This window comes from Panthera leo, chromosome B3, assembly GCF_018350215.1.
Source record: "Panthera leo isolate Ple1 chromosome B3, P.leo_Ple1_pat1.1, whole genome shotgun sequence".
Taxonomy (NCBI): Eukaryota; Metazoa; Chordata; class Mammalia; order Carnivora; family Felidae; genus Panthera; species Panthera leo.
In genome coordinates, this window is record NC_056684.1 from 114,657,200 (window position 1) to 114,676,647 (window position 19,448).

General features: G+C 52.7%; 1 protein-coding gene across 2 annotated transcripts in view; it reads left to right on the plus strand.

The window, feature by feature from the left end:
- The window catches only part of PLEKHD1 (pleckstrin homology and coiled-coil domain containing D1), a 31,092-nt gene extending 11,937 nt beyond the window's left edge, over positions 1–19,155 (plus strand). The window contains exons 3-13 of one of the 2 annotated variants that reach the window (XM_042943620.1): positions 129–218; positions 451–527; positions 1,545–1,636; positions 2,599–2,651; positions 10,859–10,953; positions 12,406–12,499; positions 15,091–15,269; positions 15,787–15,919; positions 16,287–16,431; positions 16,754–16,903; positions 17,128–19,155. In XM_042943620.1, coding sequence (XP_042799554.1) covers positions 129–218; positions 451–527; positions 1,545–1,636; positions 2,599–2,651; positions 10,859–10,953; positions 12,406–12,499; positions 15,091–15,269; positions 15,787–15,919; positions 16,287–16,431; positions 16,754–16,903; positions 17,128–17,546 — 1,527 coding nt within the window. In that variant the 3' untranslated portion in view covers positions 17,547–19,155. Of the gene's footprint in view, positions 1–128; positions 219–450; positions 528–1,544; positions 1,637–2,598; positions 2,652–10,858; positions 10,954–12,405; positions 12,500–15,090; positions 15,270–15,786; positions 15,920–16,286; positions 16,432–16,753; positions 16,904–17,122 lie in introns of both variants that reach the window. The other variant, XM_042943621.1, reaches the window with a different exon arrangement.
- Positions 19,156–19,448: the final 293 nt, after the last annotated feature.

The following is a 19,448-nucleotide window of genomic DNA, read 5'->3' on the forward strand; positions in this document are numbered from 1 at the left end:
AGGAGTCAGTTCTGGTCTGGCTCCCAGCCTGGGGCCCTTGGCAGGACCTGGCTTTGGCTGAGGGCTCCCAGAGGCCTTAAGTGATGTGGGGAGGGGGGGGAGGGCTGCCTGTTCTCGTTCTTTCTCAGGGAGTCATCCCCCTGGGAGGCTGCCTGGTGGAGGCCAAGGAAGAGCCCAGCATGCCCTATGCCATGAAAATCTCCCACCAGGACTTCCATGTGAGTAAAGCTCTCCTCTCAGCCTGGACTGAGCAGGGCAGACCTGCTTCCCTGGGAACCTCCAGGCTCCCTGGGGGCAACGGCTCCGGTGGCCTGGCCTGGGAGGGTGTCAGGGTCATAGAGATGTGGGACGGTGGATGGAGGAGGAGATGGAGGAGCAGACTGCAGGCAGCCTCTGGCATCCCAAGAGTGGGCTCCTCTCAGGTACACCCGTGGTTCCTCTTCTTGGCAGGGGAACATCTTGCTGGCTGCTGAGTCCGAGTTTGAGCAGACCCAGTGGCTGGAGATGCTACAGGAGTCCGGGAAGGTGTAAGTACTCATAGGCGGGGGGGGGCACGTCCAGGAAGTGAATGGTTATGGGCTGGGCCCACCCTGATCACCTAGTGGGAACTGAGGACCCCAGAAAAGGGCAGGGTGAGGGAGAAAACTGTCTGGGCCGTCTTGGAAACAGTCCATCCCTCCAGCCAACCTAAATACTCCTGCTTCTCCTTGGCCAACTGCAGCCCCTGGGCCTCCAGGCTTTTGATCATGGCTTCTCCCAGCTGGGCATTCTTCCAAGTCCTGGGGAGGGAGGGCAGATGGGACAGAGGAGAGAAGAAACACAAAAGGCCAAAGAAAAGCAGGAGTATTTAGGTTGGCTGGAGGGATGGGCTGTGGGAGTTGGTTAGAGTGGGCAAGAAAGAACAGGCCAGGTTGAGAGGTCTGCCAGGTGGGCTTGGAGCCCAGTGACCTTTGCTTGTCTGGAGTCACAGGTGGCAGACGTAGACCACTTGTCTCCGACTCTTGGGAGCAAATCCAGCACCGCTAGGAGGGTTTGGCTGCCTCCTGACACCCATCTCACCTCCCCAGGTCCACAGCGAATCCTAGCATAGATTGGAGCGGGTGCTTTGTAAATCAGAGTCCAGATCATAGAAACCTCCAGCCCAACACGGTCCATTTACATGTGAACCCCTGTCCCGGCACCTGCTGGGTCATGCTTTTAGCTCAACAAATAACACTGCGCATGCCCCATACGAGGCCTGGTGCCAGGTAGTGGCCTGTGGTGGTAGAGAAAGCAGCCTGGGAAGCAATCTCTTCCCTGCTCCGAAGCTGCTGGCCCAGTCCTCGGTGGCCCACTTTGCAGCCTGGGCTGGCCTCCGGGGACTGTAACTGATCGATGCTGGTGGCACGGCCAGAGCCACGGGAGCCAGAGTGAACGGGGCTGCGATTCTGGAGGAGACAGGATGGGCGAGTACACGCCATGCACGGTCTCCCTCTCCTCTCCCCTTCTGTTGTAACGATTTTGTGTTTCTTCTCTCCTCTGTCCCATCTGCCCTCCCTCCCCAGGACTTGGAAGAATGCCCAGCTGGGAGAAGCCATGATCAAAAGCCTGGAGGCCCAGGGGCTGCAGTTGGCCAAGGAGAAGCAGGAGTATTTAGGTTGGCTGGAGGGATGGACTGGAAGCTGAGGCTCCCTAGGTAGCACTTCAGGGCCGGGGTTATAGCCGGGGCTCAGTGGAGGATGGAGGAGGGGAGCTGGGGCAGGGCTTAGCAGGCTACCAGGAGCCGTAGGTAGAGGCTTGTATGGTGTAACCTGTGTCCTCTTGGCCAGCGTGGCAGGAGGACCTCTGGGCCAGCTTTGTCACTTGTCTATCAGCTGCGTGTCTCCAGACAGGGTAGCCTCTGTAGGCCTTAATTTCCTCATCCTGAAAAGGGTCACGAGAATAGTCCCTAGGTTTGGGAGGTGGGACCTGGGGATCAGGGGAAATGAGAACGTGCCGGTAAGCATTTGTTTCAGGCACACAGTAAGGGCCCCATGAATGGAGTTGATGTTATCCTGCCCTGGGTTCCCGGGTCCTGGATTTGCCCCAAACTTCCACCCCCTTGGCCCACTTTCAACCTGACCCTGTGCCCCTGACTGGCTGACAAGTATGCTCTGTTTGGGAAAGAAGAAGGTGAGACTGGGGCTTTGATCCTTTGCCTGGGATCTTTTCCCCTGCTACCTCCTTAGACACCCAGGGCCTCGGCTCTGGGTCCCCTCTGCCTGCTTCAGAACCCCCCTATAGCCCCAGAACCTGCACCCCCCGCCTGCCAGACACTAGTGCAGGGGAGCAGCACAATTAACAGCACTTCTAGGGGTGCAGACACCCCCCCCCCCCCCGAGCTTCTGAAGATGAAGCCGTCCCTGTGCGGGGACAGGGACCAGAGAGGAAGGTAGTGGCTGCGGCCGGCATGTCAGCTTCTATCCTCAGGAGCTGGCTCTGCCTGCTGGCTGGCCTGGACATGACAAACCGTTTCCCTGGGAGATCCTGGAAGTGAAGGAGGTTACTGGAAGGCCCTGGCCCCCTCCAGGCCGGAGCCGGACTGAGCTTTCCGTGAGAGCGTGCGCACTTGCTTTGCAGACAAACTGATGGAGGAGACCGAAGAGCTCTGCCTTCAGAGGGAGCAGAGAGAGGTAGGCACACGGAGGCCAAGGCCGCTCAGAACTGCTGCCCCTCCCCCGCGGCCCCTGCTCCGGGGGCCCCTTAACAGCCAAGGTGTACTGGCTTGTGTTCCTGGCATTAGGGACGCATGTAGGGGAGCAAGGCACCCAGAGAACTCTCCAGGAAGTCAGACGGGCAGAGCAGGGGCACCGTGAGGTGACCGTGCTTGGGACTTGCTGTGGCTTCTTGTCAGAGAGCATTTGTTCTTGCCAGTAGCCAGAGACAAAAGTAAAAAGGGTAGGTGACCACGTTCTCGAGAAAGCCATCCCAAAATTGTATAAGCTGTATCGGTAAGTAGTGAGCTGCCGATCACCGGTGATCTTCACAGGAAGCTGGGATGGCCTCCGTAGAGGGACTTCTGCACCACGAGGGTGATTGGGTTGGATGAACTCAGGGGTTCCTTCTTCCTCTAAATGACACAACGTAAGTTCCAAAAAAGCCAAGCATTAGCCAGAGGCAGCCTGCACTGGGGAGCCGCTGAAGTCTACTTCATCTGGAATCTCCGAGCGGCCTTGGGCCTTGCCTGTTTCTGAAGTGTCATCAGCACCCCTGAAAGGGCACAGTAAGGTAGGGGATAGCACGGCAGACTTGGAACCAGGCCGCCTATGTTTGTATTTGACCTTCAACGCTTCTAGCTGTGTGACCTTGGACAAGTTACCTAACCTCTCCGGACATCAATAGTCTTTCTTTTTTTTTAAGTTTATTTATTTATTTATTTTGAGAGAGACAGAACAAGAGCAGGGGCGGGGCAGAGAAAGAGGGAGAAAGAGAATCCCAAGCAGGCTCCACGCTGTCGGCACAGAACCCAACGCAGGGCTCGAACTCATGAACTGTGAGATCGTGACCTGAGCCAAAACCAAGAGTTGGCTGCTTAATCGACTGAGCCACCCAAGCACCCCTGAACATCAATATTCTTACATGAAAAGTGGAGACAATGGAACCCGTCTTATTAAGATGTGAAGATTAAGTGAGATGTTATATATAAAGCACTTGGCACATAGTATGTGCTCAGTGAGTATCTGTGTTTGTTAGCGTCACAATCATGTTATTACTCATTATGGGCCCATTCTACGTGTCAACTGCCTGAGGCCTGAAGCTGCAAAGTGCCTTTCCCATAGGAGAGCCTGATTCAGCCCACTTCTCTTCACCCAGTCGGTTTTTTCTTGTGCCCGTAGGGCTGGGCCCATCTGCCTGGGCTCAGTGCCTCCCTCTGTGACTTTTCTCTTGCGAACCACCTTTCCCAACCACCCTTCACTGGGCTCTGAGACAGGCCCTACTGTCAAGAAGCATCCTGTCCCTGCAGCACCCCGAATATCCCCAGGACCCAGGACCGTACCTGGCCCAGGATGAGTGCTTGACAAATGTTTGTGGAATGATTCACGGAGCGAACATTTTTGATTCTTGTCATTTCACATCACATCTTGATTTGAATCTAGTAGGACGATCCGGCCTCATTTTCCTTCTTCAGACTTTTACCAGATCTTCTTGCCCGTGTATTCTCCTAGCTGGACTTCAGACTCATTTCGTCATTTGACGACAACAGGAAAAACCAAACCCAAACAAACAAGAAACACACCCCCAAAGCCATGGAGGCTTTGCGTTAGGATTCCATGGATTTGAGGCTTGGCGTGGTGACAGCACTGAGCCTTCTCGCAGCCGTGCCGTCTGGGCATCCGTGCCTCCACGCTCTCATCTGGGTCCCGCATTAAAGTCTTGGCATTTTCTTCACACGGTTCTGCCATTTTGACAAGGGAGCCTTCTGGTGGCTTGTCAGCAACCTAAAGACAGGTAATTGAGGAAGCCAGGGGGTGGGATGGAGTGACAGACACAGCCACCGGCAGGGAGAGAGACAGACTTATCCATCAGAGAGGCTAAATCTGGGGCAGCAGTCAGCCGGAGGAAAATTTAGACACTCTATCTAGGTCTTTAGCCAGGAAATGAGGCCAGCGGAGACCCACCGCACGCAGGCCTCACTTAAAGCCGTAGCACGTTGAAGGAGCGAGGCCTGTCAGCTGTGAGCTCCCTGGTCTGGTGCTACAAGATCTGAGCGAGACTCACTCGGGCCCAGCCGATCCCCCGTGAAGGCTGCTGTGAGCGGGTGGAAAGGGAGAGGGCCGTGCCCAGGTCCGTATTCCCGCATCAGCTGCGCGCTGCAGATCGGGAACAGAAATCACTGCTTCCCTGACTTGCTCATCCATATGATGGGTCTTCCTGTCCCCTGCATCTTTCCCATCTCCACTGCGAGGCTCAGAGGTTGTCTGGGTGCGCGTTGGGCCGCTTAGAAAGGCCTCGGGTACAACAGCCCAGTGATAAGATGAAGATTCTCTGATCTTTAAGAGGCAGTCTGGCCTAAAGAAAGACTCAGGGTCTGGATCCCGGAGACTCATATTGGAGTCTCAGCTCCATCACTGACTGTGTGGCCTTGGGTAAGTTAACCTCTCTGAGCCTCAGTTGCTCTATCTGTGATGCTCTGATAAGAGTTGATGGCTGTGGCTGCCTAGTTCCTGGGTCGTTGTGAGTCTCGATGAAATCAAAGGCAGCAGAGTGCTTTGTGGACGGGCAGGGCTCATGCAGATGTGCACTGTGCGGTGATGCGGCCCCGACCTCCTCCATGTGGAAGGGAGGGCGTGGGACTCTGGAGGCATGAGCAGAGAGCACGGGGTGAGCCAGCCTGGGCTCATCTTCCCCGGGGCCAGAAGGCCATGCCCTTCCTTGAGCCCTTCCTCAAGTGTCCCTGGCTCCTTGTGACCTCATCTCTCATCCCTGGAGGAGGGCAGCCTGACTACCTTTCCTTCTCTCGCCGAACTCAGAGAGCTCAGCTTTGTATGTGGGTAGGCACCTAGGAAATCGAAATGCCCAGGGCCCATTAGGCAGGCATCTTGCCCCCCAGGCTGCTCCCGGTCAGAACATAGACCCTTGGTGTTGGGAAGAACCTGTCACTTCAAGGGGAGGCTCTTTGCTCACCTCCCTGATGGATGTTATCTTGCTTCTGTGATGGACAACTCACGACCTCTGGCGGGATTCTTCACCTTGTTGCTCTGTGGCTCGAAGACTCTTCCTTTCCTTGAGCAGGAATCTGCCTTCTAGTGACTTCTTCCCAACCCCGTACTCCTGCAACTTAAGTCAGGCCCAGGAGTCAGAAGAACAAGCACTAGATGGTGGAAGAGGCTTTAGCTGCAGCGGGTCCTGGCTGACCTCAACCTATGACGGGGTTGCCGCAAGCTCTCGTACCGTCTTGGCCGCAGGAACAGAAGGTTCTGGCCGCTTCAGGTTTTCAGGTCCAGCTATCATCAGTCTTCTAAGGCTCCACCTGGACATCAGTGTTAGCTAAGAGTCACACAGGGAAATCGAAAGGTAGAAAAGAAGTGAGCGACTGGAAAGAAGGTTCTCTTTCTTTGTCCTCATCCATGTGTAGCTTTTTTTATTATTGTTAATGGTAGAAATCATGCTCTTTGCAGAACACCTGGAAAACAAACTTTATTCTTAATCCCACAATTGACACAACTGCTGCCAACATTTTGGTGTTTTTCTTCAGTCTTTAGAGAAATATATATATATTTCTCTATATATATATGCTTATATATATATATATATATTTTTTTTTTTTTTTTATTTTTGTGTTTGCTTATTTTTGAGAGAGAGAGAGAGACAGAGACAGAGCACAAGCAGGGGAGGGGCAGAGGGAGAGAGAGACAGACAGACAGACAGAATCCGAAGCAGGCTCCAGGCTCTGAGCTGTCAGCACAGAGCCCGATGCGGGGCTTGAACTCACAAACTGCAAGATCATGACCTGAGCCGAAGTCGGCCGCTTAACCATTACTAAGCCACCCAGGCGCCCCTATATTTTAAACAAAATAGGATCACAGCAGATATTCCATTTTATGGCCTGCTTTTTCATTATACCTTCATTAACATTTGTACCTTCAGCAATTTTTCATGTCATTCAACATTCTTTGAAAACATCAGTTTTGATGACCATGTACTGATACATCCTACGTGATGTTTCATTTAACTCACCTTCTGTTTTTGGACATCTAGGCTGTTTTCTTTTCTTCTTATTATTATTATTTTATTTGTATAAGTTTATTTCTTTATTTTGAGAGAGAGAAAGCACAAGTGGGGGAGGTGCAGAGAGAGAGGGAGAGAGAGAATCCCAAGCAGACTCTGCATTGTCAGCATAGAGCCCGATGTGGGGCTCAAACCCACAAACCGTGATATCATGACCTCAGCTGAAGTCAGATACTTTACTGACTGAGCCAGCCAGGCAACCCTAGGCTGTCTTCACTATTATAAATTATGCCACAGTGAGCACCTCTGCACACATGAATCGTGGCCTACTATCTAATTGTTTAGGAGAGGTTCCTTCCTATGGGCAAAATCATGGAGTCTGGGCAAGAACTTTTAAGACTCCTGATGCATATTGACAAATTTCTTTCCAGAAATTTTGTACCAGTTTCCACTCTCAGCCGCTGTGCGTGGACATTTCCATCTCGCTCTACCCCACTGCCCGTGTTCGAGTCCCTCCATCACCGACTAGCTACAGCGTGGGGAAGAGGGATGAAGACATGTGTAACTTTGAGCAAGTTCCTTGACCCTTGTGTACCTCTGCTTGTCTCATCTATAAAATGAGGACAAAAATATTATTCACTTTCAGAGCTGTTGTAAGGATTACACGAATTAATACATGTAAAGTACTTAGAACAGGAAACTCACAGCGAGTGCTGTCATTGTCATTATCATCATATACCAAATCTGTTTCAGAATTCTCTTTTCCATTCCTTTGAATTGCTGTCTATTCTTGAATGGATACTACACAGCTTCAATTTATAATACTATCCATCGTTTATTAAGCACTTACTATGCGGCAGACAGTTTGCGTGGATTAGCCCAGATTATCCTCCCATGAACCCTACAAGGTGGTATTGCCCATCCCAGAGAGTACCCCCCCATACCCCTCCTTCTTCCTGCATTGGATCCAAAGGCCATCTAGACCACACCCCCAGTTTCATTTACTATGTATGTGCAAATGTCTCCCCCTTGACAGGTGCAGTCCCTTCTCTCTGCTGAGCTCCAGCCCCTTCTATCCAACCGTTGGCTTCACATCTCCAGCCAATGTCTCAAAGGTACTGCAAACTTAACACGTCCAAGGCCACTTATGATCTTCCCCAGCAGAGCTGATGGTCTAGCGCTCCCTATCTCAGGGAATTCACCTCCTCCCATTGTTTGTGCAGATTGGAAACCTGAGAGTTGTGCCTCATCCTGTCCTCCCCATCTCACCCTTTCCCACTCCACCCCCAAGTTCTGCTAGCTACCCCCAAATCTCTAGAAGCTGTCTGGCCACTTCTCTCCATCTCACCGCCTCGCTCAAGTTCACACTACTATTAGGTCTTGCTGAACTAATGCAGTGGCTTCCCCCCACCCCCTGCCGGATTCCCTGTATCCCTCCTGGCCCCTTTTCATCCTTTTTCTCCTCACTGCAGCTGGAGTCATGGTTTAAAATGGAAATCGGATTGCGTTGCCCGTCTTCATCCCCTACTTTCTGCTCAAAACCTTCATTGTTTGTTCTGGCTCAGGAAAACCACAAAATCCGCAGCATAGCCCAAGGCGCTGTGTGGTCAAGCTTCCCTCCTGCTGTTCACCCTCACTGTGGGCCCAGCGGTGTGGAAATATCTTGGTTCTTTCAGGTTCTGCAGGTTTCTGAAGGGCCTTTGCACATACTGATCCTTGTTCCTGGAATGCTGTTTCCTCTTCCCGCTATTTATGCACCTTCACATGTTGGCTCAAAAATCTGCTCCCCACCCCACCCCCCAATCGTTCCCTACTTCTTGTCCAAGACAGCTTTACAAAGAACCGTGTTCCCATCCTGCACTTCACATACTTTGGTTTGTAATGATACTCTTGTGTGTGATTATTTTATTAGTTTTTGATTCTTGCACTGAGCTGTAAGCTCCATGAGAACTGAGACGTGTCTGGGTTTGCTCATTCTCACATCCTCAATGCAGAGCCTGGCAGGTCCTTGGTGCCTATTAAACACTCAATAACTATGTGTGGCATGTGTGAATGAATGAGACTATTTTTTAAAAATCCCATTGGGGTTTTTATTGGGATCACATGAGCCTGTAAATTAATTGGGAAGAACCTCCACTGTATTTAGTCTTCCAATCATTCAGGAGCCTACATTCTTTTCAAAAGCATAATTGCTTTTATTGGGAACTTAGAAATAATGCAGTGAAGCATGGCAAACAGGGATTATTTGGCTCGGAGGAGAGGAGACTTGGGGACAGAAAACTGTCCCCAACACATGAAGGGAAAAAGGATCAGTCTCGTTCTGTGGCTCCAAGGGCAGAAGGTCAGCCCACTGACGGAAGTTATAAGGAGGCAGATTTGGGCTCAGATGGAACAGGTGGATGAAACGGGCCACCCCCTCCCCTAGGTGGACCTGGGACACTCAGGCTTCGCCTGTCCTTGGCTTTGCCAGTCGTCTGTTTTGCTAAGAGCTGTTCACTGGCTCTTACTTTGCTGGCTAGGGGTATTCAGTCTTCGTGGCTGAGGAGAAGAGCTTAAGGGGACACTATGACCAAGGACAGCAAGTTCCAGGCAGCAAGGCAGCTGCCAAAGGGAGAGTCTGTGCAAAGGACGGAGGTGGCTACGGGGGTTTTGAACGGAAGTTTTGCTCCATAAATGAGATTCAGCCCTCTCATCTGAGCCCCACGAAACTTTCGGCAAAATCTGCGGTCCTTCATCCATGTTTTTGTCTTTGTTGCTTTCAGGGAGGGCTCATCTGAGGTCGGACCCGGAAGGAAGAGTTTTGATCAGGTTGTTCTGGAATGAAATGGGCTGTCTTAAGAGGGGGTGAATTCCCCGTCATGACAGCCATTCAGGCAGAGCCCAGGCCATCTCTTGGCAGGAAAACTGATCCCAGGATTCAAGTGTCTGATGAAGACTGAAGTGCTTTCAGGCCCCTTTGACCATGGACGGCTCTGATTCATGGATGTCTGTTCTCTTACTGCCACACAGCATATGTGTTGCCCAGACACATGCAGTTATTGACTTAGGTGGGAAAAGCATTTCATCACACATACCTGGGCCCGACATGGGGAGGAAGGAGAGGAAAAGCCAATTGATTGTTTTGTCGTGTTATTTTTAAGAGCGTCAGTTTCGCTGTCTGGTTCTTGGAGGCATAGCAAGGGCCTGCCGGCACCTGAGGTGCTGGGAATAATATCCTCCCACAGTGTGTAATGTGGAGGAGCAAAGCGGGTGTCACAAAAATGCTGCCAGCTAAGCTTCGCCTGAAGGGTGCCCTGCAACCCCAGCTGCCATTGCAGCCCAGGAAAACCGGACCCTCGGAGGGCACATACCTGTGCTTACCAGCCCTCCTGACAAGACTAGTCTGGCCCTGGGGCTCCGCACTGGGCTTTCTGGCTCTCCTGTTCCCTTAGGGCTGAGTATAAGGGAAGCTGCAGGCACCTAGGCTGGCTGCTTCCTAGAGCCTTGAGAATAAAATTTTCTGATTGTTTGGGTCGGGACTGGCTTTTCTTTGCCACCTTTGACAGATGTCACTCTAGGGATCTTTTTGTTTTTTAATTTTTATTTAACGTTTATTTTTGAGACAGAGAGAGACAGAGCATGAACGGGGGAGGGTCAGAGAGAGAGGAAGACACAGAATCTGAAACAGGCTCTAGGCTCCGAGCTGTCAGCACAAAGCCTGATGCGGGGCTCGAACTCACGGACCGTGAGATCATGACCCGGGCCGAAGTCAGATGCTTGCTTAACCGACTGAGCCACCCAGGCGCCCCATAGGACTCTTTAATGGAAATACACACCCACCACGTTTTCCTCCAGGGCTTGAGAGCCAGCCAGCCTACCTGAGGGGGTTAGTGACTGGAGTTGCCCAGCAGAGTAGACACCTAGAATTATCATCACCTCCAGGCACAGGCCATGGTGTTGAGCATGCTCAGTGTGTTTGAGAAGGCCACACCCATCGCAGACTGGGGATTTGTTGAGACTGTGTATGGACTAGTGGGACCAGGGCTCCTTAGGACTTAACTCCAAGTCTGTGACAGCATATGGCCCAGACTGTACCACATCACATAGGGGCCCCTGGACTAGAGGGACGCTTCCTGACCTCAGGAGCCCTTTGCTGCCCATGACTCTTCTCTTCCCCTCTGGTTCTCTTCAGGAGCTTGAGCGCCTGAACCAGGTGCTGGAGGCCGAGAAGCAGCAGTTCGAGGAGGTGGTGCAGGAGCTGAAAATGGAGCAGGAGCAGATCAAAAGGTGGTGGGGGCGGGAGGAAGGTGCGCCTGGGGCAGGGCATTAGGACCCGCATTTCCCATCGGGCCTGGAGACGTCTCGCCCAGGAGAGTCTCGTTACTTGATGACTTGGTTTGGGTCTATCTTCCCAGTGCTCCAGGCCTCGGGGCAGCCCAGAAGGAGCTGTAGACCCCACACGAACTGGAGAACTGGAGGTGAGGCACCAGCAGGTGCCGACAGGCGTCCCCCGCAAGCAACAAGCCCCTCTTGCCCTGTCAAGCCTTCCTTACCCAGAGGCAGAGGGGAACAAGCCGGCCTGGAGGTGCTGTTAGCCAAGACCCCCCAGCGTCGCCTGCACAGTCCCATCACGTTCTGGCTAACGATGTCCCTCGGGATCTTTAGTCCTGTGTATGCTTTGCAAACCAGTTGCACATTATAACCATACACCAGGATTAGAATCTCTGGAAAGTAGGGCCCAGAGATCTATATTTTACAAAAGCTCTTTGGGTCATTCTGATTCAGCCGATCCAGGAATTTGGAAACCAGTGCTCTGGGTGCTGTTGATGGCGGTGGTTGTCCTCGTCGTCGGCATCCTCCTCCTCATCACTACTGATAATCAGTGTTAGCCCACAAAGGTTTTTCTTGCAGCAGCCTTATAAAAGGAAGTCAATTAGACAAGCACTTTGGGGAGGGAGAAATACTGAGGATCTTACCAAGTAAATAGCCGAGCACCTGCTTATCTCCAGAATTGTGCCAGATACTGGAAGAGAGGATGTCCCCTTATCTTACCATGCAGGATCTTACACTCTTGTTGGGAAAATCAGACTAACACCCAGGAAACATCCACACGATAATATATAGTCAGGTACTAGGGACCACAGTGCAGACTCCCTGTGTCCTAGGAATTAAGGTATACATGTGATCCTTGTGGGCATGAAGAGGGGTTCAATTGAGCGGGGCCTTGAAGGATGGGTAGGATTAGGAAATTGGGCAGGAGAAAAGGGAAAGGCATTTCAAGCAGGAGGAAGGGAAACCAGGGGTAAAGGCCTGAGGTGGCCCAGGCTGGTTAAGAAAGCAGCAAAGGGGTTGTCACCCCAGAGAAGGGCCTCAGCCATGACCCATGTGAGAGTGAGTAGGGATACTGGCAGGGTCTGTCCAGGGAAGAAAGGAGGTGGGGCCAGGCCCCCTCCCTTTGTTTCTCCACTGCTTCCCTCTGCCTGTGGGGTGGTCCTGGGTTTATCCCACCTGACAGATGCATGTGTCCCTGGAGCAAGTGACGTCAACCCCACTTGGCCGGGATCTCCTCCTTTCAGCCCCAGGTTCCTACAGCTGCTGTCAGGACCCCGCCATGCAGAGAGGGGCTGGCCTTCCAAGGCCCCCTGTGAGCCATGTCGGGAGGTGAAGCAAAAGCATTTCTGTGTGCAGAGGGGATTGGGAGGGGTGGGCCCTGCCATACCCAGCCTTCTGTCCCTGCAGGGAGCTAGAACTGACCGCAAGATGCCTCAAGGGTGTGGAGCAAGAGAAGAAGGAGCTGAGGCACCTTACAGAGTCCTTGCAGCAGACGCTGGAGGTGAGGGGCCACTGGTGGGCTGGTGGGCCTGGAGGCAGGCTGCTTGGTTGGACCACGTGATACTGTTTTTCCCCCAGAGGGTTCTCCACAAGGGGAACGGGGCCCGATGGAGTGATGATCTAAAAGGTCTCTTCTCTGTGGACCAGAGAGCACGGGAGGCCTAAAGCAGGACCCATGGAAGCAAACTCAAGTTTTGCCTTGCTGTGACTGTGCCCTTGGGAAATCCATCTTCTTCAGAGTTTATATCTTTATACCACATGGAGGGTTGATTAGGGTGGGCGGCGGGACCACCCACCTCTTCCTTCTTGTGGCTCATTCACTTAGCTGCTACTGGGTGAAATTGAGCATGAAGGGAAATTAACTGTATGTCACCTGCCTCTGATACCACAGAAACTGTGAGGGGGAGAGAGGCAGTGGCATGTGTCAAGGACAAAGTACAGACTGTTCCCAGCCCCTCTTCCCCGGCTCCTCCTGAGTTGCCCCTCTGCACCTTACACAAAGACACCCTGACCCCTACTCCAAACCACTGAGCTCATCTGTCCCGATGAGGCCAACCCCTTTCAGACTCAACATTTTTGCCCATGCTATTCCTTCTTTTTTTTTAAATTTTTTTTTTAACATTTATTTATTTTTGAGAGACAGAGCATGAGCAGGGGAAGGGCAGAGAGAGAGGGAGACACAGAATCCGAAGCAGGCTCCAAGCTGTCAGCACAGAGCCCGATGCAGGGCTCGAACCCACGAACCATGACCAGAGCCGAAGTTGGACACTTAACCGACTGAGCCACCCAGGCGCCCCGCCATGCTATTCCTTCTACACAGAATGTTCTTTCACCTCTTCTCTGCCTGGAGAACTCATCCATCCTACTAAGACTCAACTCCAACAGAACTGTAGCCAAGCTTCCCTGACTCTTCTAGGCAAGGTTTTGCTGTGAGCTCCAGGCTCCGGCAGCACTTTGCATGTCTTGTTATGGGACACTAGGTTGTGTCTTCTAAGCGGTGAACTTCGCTAGACTGTGTCTTAAGGTGTCTCCCAGCCCAGCACCTAGCGGCAGCCTGGCACAGCGCTAATGTTTACTCTGAATTCATGAATTGCCTTGAGGGCTGCAAGGGTTTCTATTCTCTCTCCACTGACTAGAGGCTTAGTCTGTGGTGCCTTTATTTGTTTTTCTTTTCAGTTCACATCATGAGAGATGGTTCTCATGGAGAGTTTCAACTCTAGAATTTCTGGGTAGTGCAAGACCCCAGCCTGATAAATGACGAGGACATCTAAATCTGTTCTAGGGCTGGCTCCTTTTGAGTGTTTTTCATATGAGCCCAACACATGCCCTCACTCAGCCCTCGGGGAATAAAGACCCCAGAAGGTCACGGTGCCCTTGGATGCCGGTTTTAGTAGGTGCCACTTCCACTGGAAGCTGCATTGAGCTCCTCCCTGAGTCCCTCTGTGGAGGAGTAACCTTGCCTCTTTGTGAGGAAGGAGATCTTGGTTTTGGCCTTTTACCTCCATGGAAGAAGGAAGATATTTGGGGTGTCTTTTTTTTTTTTTTTGGTGGATATTTTTATTTTTTTTATTTTAACTTGTTTTATTTTTTTTTAATTTACATCCAAATTAGTTAGCATATGGTGCAACAATGATTTCAGGAGTAGATTCCTTACTGTCTCTTACCCATTTAGCCCATCTTCCCCCACAACCCCTCCCGTAACCCTCAGTTTGTTCTCCATGTTTATGAGTCTCTTCTGTGTTGTCCCCCTCCCTGTTTTTATATTATTTTTGTTTCCCTTCCCTTATGTTCATCTGTTTTGTCTCTTAAATTCCTCATATGAGTGAAGTTATATCATTTTTATCTTTCTCTGACAAATTCCACTTAGCATAATAATACCCTGCAGTTCCATTCACGTAGTTGCAAATGGTAAGATTTCATTCTTTTTGATTACTGAATAATACTCCACTGTGTGTGTGTGTGTGTGTGTGTGTGTGTGTGTGTGTACATACCACATCTTCTTTATCCATTCATCCATCCATGGACATTTGAGCTCTTTCCATACTTTGGCTATTGTTGATAGTGCTGCTATAAACATGGGGGTGCATGTGTCTCTTCGAAACAGCACCTCTGTATCCCTTGGATAAATGCCTAGTAGTGCAATTGCTGGGTCATAGGGTAGTTCTATTTTTAGTTTTTTGAGGACCCTCCATACTGTTTTCCAGAGTTGTTGCACCTGCTTGCATTCCATGGGTGTCTCTCTTTTTTTTTTTTAATGTTTATTTCTGAGACAGAGAAAGACAGAGCATGAGTGGGGGAGGGGCAGAGAGAGGGAGACACAGAATCCAAAGCAGGCTCCAGGCTCTGAGCTGTCAGCACAGAGCCCGATGCAGGGCTCGAACTCACAGACCTCGAGATCATGACCTGAGCTGAAGCTGGATGCTCAACTGACTAAGCCACCCAGGTGCCCCCCCCCAACCCCCAACAGTGTCTCTTATAGAAGATTGAGTGATAAGGACATCCCTCCCTGAAACTGAAAGGCAGGTGAGGGCAGCCATGTTGGAAAACCTAAACTAGGTTATTTCCCTTCTTCCCTCCCCGCATCCATGCCAGGAACTCTCCATAGAGAAGAAGAAAACCCTGGCTATGCTGGAGGAGAATGAGAACCAGCTGCAGACACTGGCCAATCAGAGTGAGCAGCCCCCTCCCAATGGGGGTCTCCATAGCAACCTGAGGCAGATAGAAGAAAAGATGCAGCAGCTTTTGGAGGAGAAGCTCCTGGCTGAGAAGCGGTAAGGGGGCCTTCAACCCCTGAGTCCCGTTTTGATAACATCCCTTGAACTGCACATCCAGACTCTTGGGTTCTAGCTGGCTTTGACCAGATAGGTCACTTACTTCCTTTTGCCTAGGACTCAGTTTCCCCACCAGGCAAATGGGAAGAAAACTTTCACTACCTAGAGCCGACCTGATCATGGTCTCTTGGACTGGTATGAACCATACAGACATTAGGTCGGTCTAACAATGCTTTGTGGCAGGCGGGGCAGGTCCTCCAAGCCCCTTTGCACAAATGAGGAAACTGAGCCTCCGAGGATTTGTAGGACTTTCTTGAGGTCACAGAACTAGCAAGACCTGGACCCAAGACTCCAGTCTTCAGGCGGGGGCTCTCCTCGCTTAACCACACCACCCCTCGCATCCCCAGAAAGTTCTGGGTCTCGGGGTTTCTCCAGCCGGGTCTCTAGGAGGGGCTGCCCTCCCACTGGAAAGGCCCGTTGGCGAGTGAGCACTGAGCACCACTTCTGCCCCGGGCAGGATGAAGGAGAACGAAGAGCGCTCTCGGGCCTTGGAGGAGGAGCGCGAGTTCTATTCGAGCCAGTCCCAGGCGCTGCAGAACTCGCTGCAGGAGCTGACGGCAGAGAAGCAGCAGGCAGAGCGGGAGCTCAAGGTTGGCCTGGGCCTGCTGGGAGCAGCCTGTGCGGGTGGACCTTCCCTCACATCCCTTACCGGGCAGCTACCTGAATGATCTGTGCCAGCCTGACCCGCCAGGGGCAGGCGATGGAGCCACCATTTGGGGAAGCAGTGAGCCTGCTGCTTGGGTGGGGGGCATCATTGGTACACACCTGCCGGGTGCAGGGACTGAGTCCAGGCCACCTGGTCATGGGCGCAAGACACGGGGCAGGATGTGCTTAACTTCCATCCGAGTCCGCAGGCCAGAAAGCCCGCTTGAGCCAGGGGTGATCAGGGAAGGCTTCCAGGGAGACGGCAGCTGCCCCCCAGTACCCCACTTCTCTCTCTCTTCTCTCCCCCCTCAGGCTGAGGTGAAGGTCCGCATGGACCTGGAGAGGCGTCTGCGGGAGGCAGAGGGGGCCTTGCGGAGTCTGGAACAAGGGCTTAACTCCAAGGTGCGGAACAAGGAGAAGGAGGAGAGGATGCGGGCTGACGTGAGCCATCTGAAAAGTAAGCCCCGGCCCCGGGTGCCAGCCCCCAGCCCTAGGGCTCGTCCCCTGCGGGAGTGCAGGCCCCGGGGAGCCCGGAACGGGGTCTGGTGTGCATTAGGTGACCCATAGATAGGGTTGGAGTTACTTGCCCAGACCCCCGCCGCCGGCACGTCCCCGGCGCGGCTCCCTCTGGGCTGTAGCCTCCGGTGGGGGCGTGGCTCGAGGTCCCGCCCCTTTGGCAGGGGCTGTGCCGGGTGGGCGTATTTCCCACGGGGGCGGGGTCGGGGTCGGGGCGGGGCCGCGCGGCGGGCGGGAAGGACGCAGCCCGACTGCGCGCACAGGGTTCTTCGAGGAGTGCATCCGGAACGCGGAGCTGGAGGCCAAGATGCCGGTCATCATGAAGAACTCCGTCTACATCCACAAGGCGGCCACTCGCCGCATCAAGAGCTGCCGCTTCCACCGGCGCCGGTCCAGCACGTCCTGGAATGACAGTGAGTGTGGCCGTCCGCGTGCCCTCCCGGGGTGGGGGTGGTCAGAGGCCGAGGGTGACAAGGCAGGAAGGTGGGCACTGGGAAGGGCTGGTCCAGCTCAGAGGCCGGCAGTGCGGCCTGGAACTGGCTGCAGCAGCCCGCCGGACGGGGGCCTGGGGCGCGAGGGAGGCGGGCTGGGGTTGGGGCCTGGGCCCAGCCTCACGGCCACCGTCTCCCCAGTGAAGCCGTCCCAGTCTTTCATGACCTCCCAGCTGGATGCCAACAACATGGAGGAACTAAAGGAGGTGGCCAAGAGGCTCAGCCGGGACCAGCGCTTCCGAGAATCCATCTATCACATCATGGCAAACCAGTCAGGAGCGCCCTCGGTGGTTCCCCGGGGTGGAAAGTGATGGGCGCTCCACCCCTGCCTCCCAGGTCTTTTCTCAGTGGATTGGGGCGGGAGGAGGTGGCAGGGGGAGGTCGGACTCTACCTGGCACCTCTCTGCTCCCCTCTGCGCCCCCACCTGGGGGCCGGCCTCACCTTCATAGGACAGGGATGGCACCTCCCTCACCCCCACCCGGAAACCTACTCTTGGGTTTACTTCAGGCCCAATCAGGCCCAAATTGGGTGCTGCCTGCTTGTCACCTGGTGCTTATCTGGTGAGGCGAGGCGGGGCCTGGCCTGGCTGCACGTGGAGACATTTTGGTTGGGGACTGGGGTGGGCAGGGCCCATAGCTGTCACTTGTGCCCACTCCAACTCCCTGTGATGCTGCCTCCCTGTCTTTGTGTGTAAAGGACTCCCCTCCCCACCTTGATACCTGCTTCCCCCTGAGGTTCCTAACCCTTTCTTTGCTTCTGAGACCCATAGACATCCCTCAGCCAAGGCCCCTTACTTTTACCACATTGTGGGGCAGGGAAGAGAGGGACCTAACACAGTGGCATTTGGGTTTGTGGCATACTACACTTGCCACGGTGTCTCCTCTCCTGAGGTTGGGCCCTGGCTGACGGGCTACCCACTCACTCCCATATCTCTCCTGCATGTGTGCCTAGGGCCCTGGCTGGGATCTTGCAGCCAGCAGCCATTTTGAGGGCTCTCTCGGAGGACAAGGAGTAAGCTCAGGGCTTGGGACAGGGTGGCCCTGGCTCCTGCATTGTCCGCTCCTGGTTGGGTAGGAAGACAGCTGCCTCGGGCTGTGGTGGCCCTTGGTCCGTGGGATCACACGTGTCTCCCTCTGAGCCGCCCCCGCTTTAGCCACCTTGCTGCCTCCTCTCCCTGCAGAGGCTTCATCCAGTGAAGCAATGTGACCCTGGAAGATGGGGGCCTGGCCCTGCAATAATGCTAGTAGCCATTGGTTGGCCCTGTGTCATCTAGGGTGAAGCTGAAACACACTGTAGGTCGTCTGTGGGGTGTGTCCCTCACCCATAGTCTGCTCTGCTCTTCTCCTCCTAGCCACATCCTCCAAAGCTGCCTAAATCCATTCGTCCCTCCAGAAAAGGAGGTCTGCCTGGGATCAGGGTGCTCATAGATGCTGGTGGTATTAAAGGCATTGATTCTCTGCTGCTTGGCAAACAGAGCGAGGTGCCCAGTCTGCAGCGGTGCACAGATGGCTGCAGGGCAAACCCCGGCAGAGGTGCTGGCCTCCCCCTCAAAATACATGCGTGTCTACTGGCCATCTAGCCCAGGCCAGCCCGGGGTGCCCTGCTTGGTGCTCAAGGCTGCCTGGTGAAGCTAAGGGAGACCCAACTCAAGTCCTGGGTGGACTGTGATGGCTTCAGCCAGTCTGTGGAATCTGGGTGGAGACAGGGACAGAGGCACTTAGAAACCATGCATCTGAAAAAGATGAGTTTAAAAATAAAAAAAAAACAACACTTTAAACATGTAGGAACCTGCATAAACTTGGAACTCATTTATCTGACATGTATATAGGGTGGACTTTGAAATGAGGAAGATGTATAAAATCCAGATTACCATTTTATTTTTTGTTTGTAAAGGAATTAGTTTAATAATGGTTGGCTCTTGGAGAAAGACCTTTTGGAAATTTTCAAATGCATTTTTGCTCCCAGGCAGGCTATTAACCAGGAAGGCAAGTGCTGTTCCATGCACATTTACCAATCCCTAGTTTCTTTCCTACCATCTCACCCTGTACTTTCCATGCCTCGGGCAAGTCTGGGTTATTGTCAACAAACTGATCAGTCCATGAGTATTTATTTGTACCTAACACTGTAAATAGAAAAAGAGAAACATCTCTATATGAAAATATATCACAGTGGGAATTACTTATTGGAAATGTATTGATCTGATTTTTTTTTTTTTTTTTTTTTTTTTTTAAATAAAACTCTTATTCCTTGGCCAATTAAATGTGTTTCCTGCAGGAGGGCTTGTAGTCTGGTCATTGCTAGAGAGATGTTGCCCCCTGCAGGCCAAACGTGGAATTGTGCAATTCCCTGCGTGTAGTCTTAATAAGCAAGCACGTTTCCCCTACATAGAGGGAAATACTCCCCACTGTTGCACCTCCTGGAAGTGGCTTCTTAATAATTAACTGAAAAATCTGTCTTCCCACCCCG